Raw genomic sequence first — 12,174 nt, forward strand, 5'->3', positions numbered from 1 at the left:
CCTAACTGAAGTATTTCTTTCATGTACTAATATGGTTTGGGATATCTTGAAAATCTTGTTTCACTTGAAATTGAAATAATAGGCTTTTTACATCTTCGCTATATATAGATGCACTGACTGACCATTCAAAGTCAACCACTTGAACTGCAGTGCTTAAATAGAATAATAATAAGTTTAGTTTTGTATTGCTAATGCCTTTTTTCCCCAACTTCAAGTCAAAAAATTATCTACTGAAAGGCTTGTTCTATTTCCCGAGTGGAAGAATGAAAGCTGTTGTCTTAACTCTTTTCCCAAGGAGGCAGTGGGCTGAAATTAAAATCAAGTCTCTAGCTTCCAAGACTGCCATCTAAAAAACTGTCTCACAACAAAGCAGATAAATAGTTAAAATCTAAAACATGTGCCTCTGAATGTGGATTAGGCTGAAGGGGCAGTGATTGATGGCTTTTCCATCCCCTTCCTGAAAAGCAGTGACAACAGCTCTTTGGGGCAGGTGAATTCACCAACCTGTATAACACTGGGAGGGACAATGAAAGGCTGCCAGAGGTATGCTTTAATGTATAGCTGCAAAAGTGTCCAGCGGAAGAGATGGAGGGCTTTTTGTTGTCTTGCCCCTCAGTCGTCATTCCTTGACATTAGAGTTTATTTTCCACATATAATGACATATGGACATGATTTTCATTATGCTTTGCAGAAAGAGTATTTTCACCTAATTCTGAAGAATGTAAAAAATGCAAGGAGGTGGGGTGTTTGTTTTTTCTTCTGCTTTTTGCAATTACTTTCCTGTTTTCTCATTAATCTCTTAATCATACTTTTCAATAACCACCACACAGACCTTAGCCCTCCAGTTTGAAACTGTATCACTCAGTCATAATGAAGCCTCTAATGTACCAATTTTTTACTAATGATGAATGAAATACTCTGGGAAAATAAACTAGAGATGCAAGTATTTAATACTGGCCACTAATGTAAGAAAATCAATATAAGATCCTAAAAGGATGGCAGCCATGGTAGATAAGATAGATTTATCATATATGTGGGGTATAAACTTTCCCCACCTTCCTATCCCTACATCTTTGCTTGTGACCAGGAAAACATAGCAGTCTTTCTATCTCCTTGTAAGCTCCAAGAAGCAAACTGAAGAGCTTTATTCACTAACAAATGTAAAATAATAGAGAGTGAAAGACCATTCTTGAAAGGTTCTCCATCACTCAGCCACTAAAAAACCTTCATTGCTATGGCAGCAATAGCAACGCTTTGTAGCAGGGGCTTCTGGTGGCTGCTTCAAGGCTCAGTGATGCCATAGGAGGAAAGTAACATTTAATTTTACTTCTTTATTGGTGGGTGGGAGAGATGGGAATGTAACAAATGACCCCTGACATAAGGCATTTCATGGAGAATTGACCAGTTGGAATTAATGGCCCTTGGCTGCATTTGGGCTATAACATTTTTCAGCCAGACATTAATTTTCAGGAAATGCTCTGTGGCTCAGTCATTATTACTTAAATAAAAACATATATTGTATATATGGTCAAATCAAATTACGGCTAGAATTTTGTCAAGCACAGATAAGGATGCAAATTTACTGTGTTATTAAAACTTTTCCTTTTACGTTCAGAGAGCTGTCGTTTGGTAGTGGGAATGACTGTTACACATGCGCAAAGAAAATGCCCTTGCTTTGTCCTTGTGTAGAGCGATCACAGGATTAGAAGCCAGGATAACTATTTTCAAAGAAAAAATCATCATCAATTACCTTCATTTTTCTGTTATGATTATGGAGAAAAGTAGTGTACATATATGCACAGACGTTCACTGTAATTACATCCAACAATATGTATACTTATCACGCAAAAATGAATACAGTATATTAAACACAAAGAGACCGGTGTGGCATTTTTACAACAAATTTGGGTTGATTGCATTAATTATGCACGCATACTTAATAGTACAAATCATCCTAAGGAAAGGCTAATAAAACTTTTTTGTCATGCTTATGTTCCCTGGCTTTTGCTGCATGCTGCAGGAACACCAATTTATAAAAAGGAGTTTAACAAAATTTTATTGAAGCTATGGCTTGCAAACTTGAGTCCCTAAAGCCAGGTACTTCAGCTGCCATCAGTGAGACCATACAGTGATTTGAGAAAGAGAAAGACTATAGCCAATAACATTTTAGAAGCCTCTATAAATTACTTAAAATAGATTTTCTATACAAGTGCCTTGACTTGAAAATCTAACCATAAGTTCTGGACCCATGACAGGTATATAGTCCAGTATAGTCAGTATTAATGTAAGCTTTTTACCAATAGAAAGGGAATTTATAAGTTTACCAGAGATTACAAAGCATCTATGTAGAGCCAAGGATGATCCACAGATATCTGACTTTAAAATCTTGAACACTGTCAACGTGTGCAGAAGCGATGTTAATTCACGTCTGGAGATGTTTTACCTTCACGAGCTGCACTGTTTTTCTCCCACCCAGCCTGGAGCAGCAGGCCTACTGAGGCAGGCTGTGTCCTCAGGTCCTGCAGAAGAGCACAGACTGATTTTGAGGTGACAAAGCTAAGAAAGGAACAGTGAGGATTCACTTCACCCCTGCAGCAGCCTGGTCCCCAGCATCAATGGGGGACTTATGCCATTCCCTGTCTCTGAAGACAGACAGGCTTGGACATCAAGCTCCATGCTGCTCCTCAGCACCTGAGGCTGACGAGGCACCTGCAGTGCATGCCAGGCCACCCCAACACCCACCCCTAAGGGGTGACACCGGCTTTTTACACTATTTTTAGAATAGCACTTGTAGAAAATGAACGACATTCTAAATCAACAGCATCCATCACAACACCCATTTGTTAAAGGGCAAATACCAATGTTATTTATGCTTAAATGCACATTACTTCATTTCAATTCATGGGAATGCTGTCTCTACCCTCTCTCTCACCTGTCTGCATCCGCGCTGGACTTCCCAGTGTCCTCACTGTGGTGCCCATGAGGTGCTCTGACCATTCCTCCTCCCTCTCAAACCCAGGCTCTGGTCTTCTCCCCCTTGTCTCCTGCATGGGCAGGCATGTTCCTCCTTCATCCAGTTATTGCATTCATCCCTCTCATGCTCCCTTCCCAACAAGATGCACCTTCTACCTTAGCAGAATAACAACGTGGGTTTTCCAAGCTGTTCGGTACCTGCAGTTTGTCAAGTTAAAAGGGAGTTTGCACCATACACATGAAAATGAGCCTGTTTTAGAAAGAGTCTCAGCTTTCCAAACCACTTGCCATTCCTAACATCTTCCAGAACGCTCAGCCTCATGCCTTGTTAGCTCTGTAGATTGCACAAAGGCTCTGAAGCAGCGTGATATTAAATGTTCTAAAAGATGACAAAACCAGGGCAAGGCCCGGTGCAATGTGAGTTTTATACCAATACACAACATTAGCGAAATAATTACTTACTGCCTCCACAATTCATGGACACATTTGAAATAAAGGCATTAAGACTGTATGTTCTGATTCACCTTGGCCTTCTTCAGCCTCGTACTTACTGTAGTCACTGACATGCAAACCAATTTTATCAAGTCTCAAGAGATTATTTTGGCTGATATTAATGACTCAACTGAAAAAAAAAAATAAAACTAAAACCAACAAAAACAGATTTGAAAGCAAGTATTAATTTCTGCCATAAAAGTGATGAACAAATGTAACAAATATTTTATGTTGTAATTTCTGTAACTGTTACTGTTAAAGTTGGTGAAAAATGCATATCCATATTAAAAGGCAGTGAAACACTGCAATGAAGGTTAATAGTAATGAATACTTTTATTTCACCAAACAGATGGTGCATAAGAGATCACATGGTGTGAAAGATAAAGTTCAAACAGCCTTAGTGTCTTGGAAACACACAAAAACAATAGAGAACAAATAAATATTTCTATGCTATGGTTTGAAATTATTTTCTGAGTAGAGAATAGGCAGGAAGACACCATTAGGTGATGTTGCCATATACCCTACGTGCACAAACATATTTGAGAAACAATTAGGTAAGAAGAATCATACTTTAGATAGACAGAGGCAGCTAATGGTCAAAAATGGTCATCACAAACCAGTATGCCTTATCACCATTTCAAAGAAACATATTAGCTGGCAGATGGAGTAAACAGCAGTACTGTTAACATTTTTAAATATTTTTTTTTTAAAGAAAAATACTTTCCCTAACATGATTATAGGCTGATAACCACACTAGCTTTGACCACTGACTAATGGAAATCCAGTTGCTTCTATTGCAACATTGCCCTTGCTTTATTTTCCTCTATTCTTTCTGTAAGTCTTTTTGCAAGATTAAAAGCCTTTTGGGACAGGGTTTGTATATATGCTATATGTTCACACACCGCTTCTGCAAGTCTTTGTTACAGCTCCTAGACATCACAATGACTGAAAAACGAAATTTCATCAGCTTAGAAATACAGCTGTGGTGGGTTGACCCTGGCTGGATGCCATGTGCCCAAAGCTGCTCTGTCAATCCCCTCCTCAGCTGGACATGGGAGAGAAAATATAAGAAAAGGCTCACGGGTCAAGATAAGGACAGGGAGAGATCACTCACCAATTACTGTCACAGGCAAAAAAGACTTGGGGAAATGTGTTTAATTTATTTATTACCAATCAGAGTAGGATAATGAGAAATAAACCCAAAACTTAAAAAAACTACCTTCTCCCCACCTTCTTCCCAGGTTTCACTTTACTCCTGATTCCTCTACCTTCTACCCTCCTCGTGGCACAGGTGGACAGGCAGTGGGCCTTGTGGTCATTTGTCTTTGCTGCTCCTTCCTCCTCAGGGGAAGACTTCTCACACTCTTCCCCTCCTCCAGGGTAGGGTGCCTCCCAGGGAAGAAAGTTCTCCAGGAACTTCTCCAATATGAGTCCTTTCCATGGGCTGCAGTTCTTCATGAACTGCTCCAGTGTGGGTTCTTTCCACAGGGTACAGACCTTCAGGAACAGACTGCTCCAGCGTGGGTCCCCACAAGGTCAAAAGTCCTACCAGCAAACCTGCTCCAGCATGGGCTCCTCTCTCCATGGGGCCCCAGATCCTGCCAGGAGCCTGCTCCAGTGCAGGCTCTCCATAGAGTCACACAGGCATCCACCTCCTCCAGCATGGGGTCTTCCACAAGCTGCAGGTGAGCATCTGCTCCACCATGGACCTCCAAGGACTGCATGGGGACAGCCAGCCTCACCCTGGTCTGCATCATGGGCTGCAGGGGAATCCCTGCTCTGGTGCCTGGAGCAACTCCTGCCCCTCCTTTTTCACTGACCTCGGTGTCTGCAGGGTTGTTTCTCTCACATATTCTCAACTCTCCCTCCCACAGCAATTGCTGTTTCACCTTCCCCTTTCCCCCTCTTCTCCCTTCTTAGCTGTGTTATCCCAGAGGCGCAATCACCATCACTGATGGGCTGAGCCTTGGCCAGTGGTGGGTCTGTCTTGGAGCTGACTGGCATGGGCTCTGTTGGATATGGGGGCAGCTTCTGGAAGCTTCCCACAGAAGCCACCCCGGTAGCACCTCAGCTACGAAAACCTTGCCATGTAAACCCAGTGCAACAACCCATGAGATGTAACATGGATAGATATTTAAGTATATAGTTTGATTTCAGAAGTACTGTGCAAATACTTCCAAAAACATTAGCAGTAATCTGTGCTACACCTAAGCAAACTAAGGATGGATTAAGGGGTGAAAGAAGTAGTGTTTATTTCCAAGACTTTTGGAGATTTTGATCTGTAATGGTTATTAAACATGGTTATCAGAGGGAATTTGCGAAGTGAAAAATCAGGCCACTTAATACAGGGCTTAATTTTGGGGTGTAAACATTTTGATCATGGAAAGTGGATAGTTGGGGAAAAATACCTAATACCTTTTGCAATTCAAAACTGTACTGTACTATTATTTTCCACATCAGCCAAAACTCCTTCAGCTTCCTTTCGCACATGAAAAATAATCTGTCAGACACTGAGAAACAGTTATCAGTTCCTATGTAATGAATCCCTTATTCTTGTAATTAATGTAGCTTTAAAACAAAACAAATCTGAAATTAGTAGCTATTTCACTACACTTTGTTCTACAAAAAATCCCATCAGGCTGCCAAGAAGAGCTATATCAGTATATCTTTTGATAGATCTCAAAGTTTTTTGGCCAAGGTTATAAAATAATTAGAGATGGCAGAAGAAAAGAATTTGCATATAATGCTTTGAATGTTATGATGAGGTTACCAGCTTGAGAAGATTAGCTACTCAATATCACGCTGAAGTGTTTTTCCTACATGTCAGTCCTCATATACATGGATTTTGCATTCATTCATATAATATATGCGTGTATTTCACATATTAAACCAAAAGTACTGTTAACAGCACCATTTAGTCACTCGCAACTGATGCTGACAATGAACACGAGAATTGTTTGCCTCCTTTTTACTCATCCATTAAGATATAATTTGAAACACTTGCTCTGCAGCTGTTTTTTCTCCTGCTTCCTGCCTCTTAGGTATCAAGGTGTTTAGAGTCAGACCCCTGTATTACGATTCTGCGAGTGGTTTCGCCTGTGGAACACTCTGACCCTGACTCAGCCCCATGTTTATTTCAGCAGTGCTGAAGGGTTCCTGTCTGATGCACAGCTCATGTTGTGGCGGTGCCGAATTCAGCCCTGATGTCTGTCAAGGTGAGACACAGCATGGGCTTGCTTGATCCTGGTGTTCAGGCCTTTTGTTCACTCCTGACTGAACAGGCACTATTGGTGAGGACTTTGATTGGGAAAGAGAAGTTCCAGGCCAAAACCCTACAGTGAGATGCAGTCTCCAGAAAGGTTAGCATGTTCTTCAGCACAGCAAAGACAGATTGCTGCTCACGAGTAGCACTGTGATCCACTTAGCTGAGCCATACCAAAAAAAATTTTGTTCCTTCTGCTTTCTGATGCCTTTCATCACTCTTCATGTAGGAAAGAAAGAAATTGATGCTGGCCCGACACCTGTCCAGTCAATGCCTTGTTCATAAATCAGAATAAAGCAAACATCACTTTCGCCACAGCGTAATCAGGACACAAGTTCCCAGTTGATGGTGCTTTCAGCTGTCAGGTTTCCATATTTATCTTGCCTTTTGGAAATCAATCCCATACAATGTGAACGTGCAGAGGTGGAAATGAAGAAGAGAGAAATTGGCGCAGTATCACTCATCAAGTTTACTTATCTTGTAAATCCATAAGGTACTTCTCACACTCATGGAATGAGCAAGTTATAAATAAAAAAGAGAAAGAAATTGTCCCTGCAAAGTAAAATCAACAACAAATCTAAACCTTTTGCCCTACTAAATGCTAGAAAAATACATGGAAAAGAGATCTTTCCTCTTAAATATTTTAAGGCAATGTATTTATGCCAGTATAACACATTGAGTATGCTTCCAGTATTAAAAAGAAAAAAAGTTTTCCTTAAGACTCAAGCTGTACTGGAAAAGAAACAACAAAAAAATCTATTCGTAGTGGAACAAAGGCTTTCTCACATGGAATCAGACCTGTATAAACAGAGTGTGTTTATAGATCTGTATATATAAAACCATTAGATTAAGTCAGTATTAACTCACCTGCAACTTCTGCTGTAATTGACATATAATTGATAGAGCAATCTATTTTCAAAGATCGTTTCCATCAGTCATGACAGGCTATTTACTCCCAAATGCTGAGACTGAAGGTTCAGCTTCCTTTTAAGTAATCCACAGAAGATTTGGAGACAAACAAAGTAAAGGCCACAGGATCTCCACCAGCGTCAGCAGACAAAGATGAATATATATTTTTAAAAACTTTGATAAACTCTTTAATGCTGCTTTAGCTCTTTTTTTATTTGTATCACCTGCTATCACCCCATAAACAAGCACAGTGCAAATGCATTTGGATCTTGAAACCTCTAACAGTCCCAAGGGTAAATATTCACTAAATTCTCTTTAGACATCTAATTTGATGTCTAAATAAGAATAATTTCAGAATCGCACAGAATAACCCCACCATTGCCTACCACCACAGAGGATCTGAGTTGCCAGACTTTGAGCTTCTAAATCAGACCTACACTAGAAGCATAAAGGGATTCAAAATAGGTGGTACAGATGCCCCTAAAAGAGGCTTCTGGAGGACACTTCTAATTCACTGCTCAACACCTTGGAGACTGTGGATTATGAGCCTATGGAAATGGAAGACCCAACAGCAGCAATGCAGAGAGGTGTAAATAATTGCAGTGTCCACCTTGAAAATGAAGTAATTATCTTAATATCCTGCATGCACTGAGTACTAGCAGGCCTTTTAAACAGGCCTGAAACCTGCATTCTGCAGAAGGAGAGGCCAGGAGTGAAGAGGAGGATATTTTCTTCTCTATTGCAGCTCACTCTTCTCAGGTTCAAGAGAATTTAGCTTTGTGTCTTCTATAAGGGCAAATTTCTAGGGGAAGCAGACCACTAAGCAGCGTTTGGTAAGAAATGCCAGCTGATATTCTTGCCAGCTCACCTGCAGATGATGTGGACCGGAAAAATCAAGAGACAGCCAAAATACAAGTGAAGTTTAAATGAGACTGGTGTGAATCATGACTGTAATAACCCGCTCACCTGGGGCATGTCTCCTATGTGCAGACAGGAGCTCAATCAAAGCTGTCTGGTATAAATGCTGTGATTTTATAGGGAATGACTTAGGCTAACTCAACCTGGTATGTGAACATTTTGCGTTGATCAAAACCTGAAAAAAATCAATACAAAATGAAAATTCAACTGGTCAGGTTATGAGTAGTGTCAGACTCTGACATTTAGATCTGAGCTCCACAGGCAGACATCTGCTTTCAGGTATATGCATGTCTCCAAATCAGACAGCTCATTTCACCTGTTTGGCACAGCAGGTCTTTACATTGACTGTCTCTTACTCTCCTTGGGCACAAAATTAACCAGGTTAGCTCGGCCCAACAACTGAAACAGTTAAAGTTAACCTGGCCTGAAGCAAATCAGGACATGTACAGGTGTTGCTCCAACAGCAGACTAACAGTCTAACAGACTAACAGAGTAGCAAGTCTGATAGAGAAGGATGAGGTAGCGGTGATGCACCTCTCCCATCAGGCTCATCAGGAATACACAGGGGACATGGCCTTGGAGGAAGATGCAAGGATTTACATTAAGTCCCTGCCATGCCAATCCATTGTGATGGGACAACCCCCAAGAATCAATCCTCCTTCCTTATTTGCATCTGGTGCTTTTGTAAAACAGACCAGGCTTAATTCCCATGCATGAGCTCCAGTTAATAAAGTGCTTAAAGCGCATAGATAACCTTTAGTGAAAACCTTTTATTTTTTCTACAGAGCACAGAAGTACATAAGCAGGAAGCTCCAACTCAAATCAGTAGATTGCTCCATAGTAGACAGGCCTTGAGTTGTGTATGTGAATCTCTTAACTAATTCTAGTATGTACAGTACTAATTAAGTACAGATGACTTCAATCAATACAGCTGAAAAGATGAAAAAAGTCCTTGTTAACAAAATGACTAGCGTATTTCCTACAATAACAGGGTCTTTCAAGACTCTTCAGGTCCACATCAGACTATTTTAGCTGCTCCTGCTGTTTCTATTTGCTTTTCTCTCCTGCCCTCACCTATCGCTCACTGAGCATTGGCTCTGCTTGGGTTAATGGGCTCCATTTTTAACCATCTTCTCACTTGCTGGACAGGACTGAGCTGCATCTTGGGGAGAACTGTATAAAAACAAATGAATTGAACAAAAACTGAGCAGCTTTCCTTTGGTGGTAAAAGCTTAATATGATATCTGTTGTAGCATCCTATGTAAAACAAAAGAAATACATGTAAGATGTTCCTAGCCTAGTAAAAACGACATTACTATCCGTGCAACCCAAGGATCCAAAAGAAAAGAAAAAAAAAACCCCCAAACATAAAAAGGTGATGAAACAAAATGGTCATTACACCTTGGTAAAAATGAAGTTACTTGCATTAAGAACCTAAACCAATTTTTGTATCCTTTATTCCGGGTGATCAACAGGCAGTAATTATTTGTTCATTAGCTGCTCAGATCACTATAAGTTGGTGATGAGTTCAGAAATGGCTGGGGAGTAGACAAAGAAGTATTTTTCCCAAGAAATCAATTTGGATTCTTTAGGAAAACATGATTAATGTTTTCTTGGGATGCTGCCTGCACCAGAAGGGCAGCTATGTCTTTAGACATTATTAATATAAAGTGTACTCCTGCTATAAAACACTCTGAAGTAAAGCCACCTATGACAGAATTACTGACCTGTCAAACCTCACCAATTTGCCTTTTAATACCAAGACCATCCAAACTACATGAGCGCTTATCAAAGCTGCTGTTTCTCACTGCTCCTGCCCTGCAAGGCTACGCTTCCACCAGTAGGCATGGGGAGGTGAATGGGGCTTTTCTTCCTTCTGCATATGTGCATAAATGTGTGGAAACTTGGAGAAGAATGTAACAAACCAGAGGCAATTAGGTGGTGAACACATTCATACATTAAGCAGTTAAACTGCTCCAGGCTGGGGGAGAAGCTTTAGTTTTCGTCTGTAAGGTGAGAAATATGGATCACTGCTTTTTTGTACAAATTTACTGCTTTTGAAATGGGTTGTTGAATAGTTTTCTGGGTTTTTTTGACATATTACAGCTCTCATCTTGTTGAAAATCTACCTGAAGGCATGACAACAGCATGTGTTTATACTTTCTTAGCCACCGACACATATATGTACACTATATCTAGAGATGTTTACACTTGAACGTGCATTTGTATGTATGCAAATATCCACTTATATAGCGTAAATGATCCTAAAACATAGCACTGTGCAAGTGCTCTTTGTTGTGGAAACAGAAAGCTCCCAAAAATAAAGACCTCATAGCTTTTACCTTTTTCCCCCATGAGAAAAGACATAGCAGATGCATATGGAAAAGTTTCTTATTACTACAAAATAGGACAATTTATTCGTAAGATGTCAACTGAGCAATAAAGCACAAGTAACCATAAAGTATTTGGCATCTTTTCTGCAGTTTGCTGTACTTCTTCATCCAAGATATTTTTATGTGTGTGCAAATGAAGACATACATTACCCAGCTTGTCATTAGCTTATCTAAAACTTGACATGGATTGTAAATTGTTAATGATGTGCAAGTAATATTGCAAGCACCAAGAACTGTCAAATGTTTATAGTAGGGCCAAAAGTCAGCACAAAAAGGTAAATGAGGAAACTTCCAGTGGCATCTTCTTTCCTGCTAAAAAAAATGTAGTTAACTTTAATATCAGTTAAAGCAATCTTTACACAGCACTGAACAGGTGAAAGAGTATAAAAATCTTTCTTTCACAACAGTACTGACAGGGAAATAACTAAGATTCCTTGCATGAATCCTTGGAATAGTCAGTCTTAGTCCCTCCTTCATGACAGAAAGCTTCAGATTCCTATGTCTTTGAGCACTATTGTAGGCAACTGATCTCTAAGCAGGATATTGCACTCTAGTGCCATCCTTGATTTTACAGTTTTACATTGCGTTTACAGTTGGATACACTGGTTTATGTAAATAAGTTTTTCTATTTTTTTAGTTACCTGCATAAGGAAGGAGCTAATTCTTAAGCACTGTTAAATACTTATATGCCAAGATTTGATGAACAGCTGTTATAGGCCTAGAATTTGACAGGGATTACATCTCTAAGGAGAGAGTAAGGAACCTGCGCTCCGTAATGCGAAGGTATCCTGCAGAGAAGAAGGAGGGAGAGTGGGAGGAATAGTGACTAGTTTCTTGTAACCCATTCAGACAGCACAGCTTCTGAGATAAACAGGAAGATGTTGGTTTCCACTTTGTGTAACGATGTATAAGTAAGGGGGTGTTGATCTTTCCATGTAGAGAAGGGAAGGGTCATCAAATGTCTCCCCACATCAGAGGCACATGGATTTACAAGTCAGCATAGCTACTCTTGAGATGTTGCAGTTTAAACTCTACCTCAGGCTCAAAAGTGCATAAAATCAACATCAAACTCATCCTGGCTTCTAGTTGTTACAACATAAATCAGAAGGTACCCTACTGAGGCTACTTGTGTCCTTTATGATTTATATCAGTTTAAAGCAAAGCAAAATAGAGTAACCTCTGCACACCACAGCCTGTGTGTAAATATGTGTGTCACTGAAAGTTTAT

At 40.0% G+C, this 12,174-nt stretch overlaps 1 protein-coding gene across 9 annotated transcripts in view; it reads right to left on the minus strand.

Annotated features, from left to right (window-relative positions):
* The window catches only part of TPK1 (thiamin pyrophosphokinase 1), a 309,285-nt gene that overhangs the window by 20,128 nt on the left and 276,983 nt on the right, over positions 1-12,174 (minus strand). Inside the window, exon 9 of one of the 9 annotated variants that reach the window (XM_065052108.1) lies at positions 2,444-2,519. The exons of the other annotated variants lie outside the window; for them this stretch is intronic. Within the exon in view, the coding sequence (XP_064908180.1) occupies positions 2,446-2,519 (74 nt within the window). The 3' untranslated portion in view covers positions 2,444-2,445. The remainder of the gene's footprint in view (positions 1-2,443; positions 2,520-12,174) is intronic. 9 annotated transcript variants of the gene reach the window in all.

Source organism: Columba livia, chromosome 2, assembly GCF_036013475.1.
Source record: "Columba livia isolate bColLiv1 breed racing homer chromosome 2, bColLiv1.pat.W.v2, whole genome shotgun sequence".
In the NCBI taxonomy this organism is placed as follows: domain Eukaryota; kingdom Metazoa; phylum Chordata; class Aves; order Columbiformes; family Columbidae; genus Columba; species Columba livia.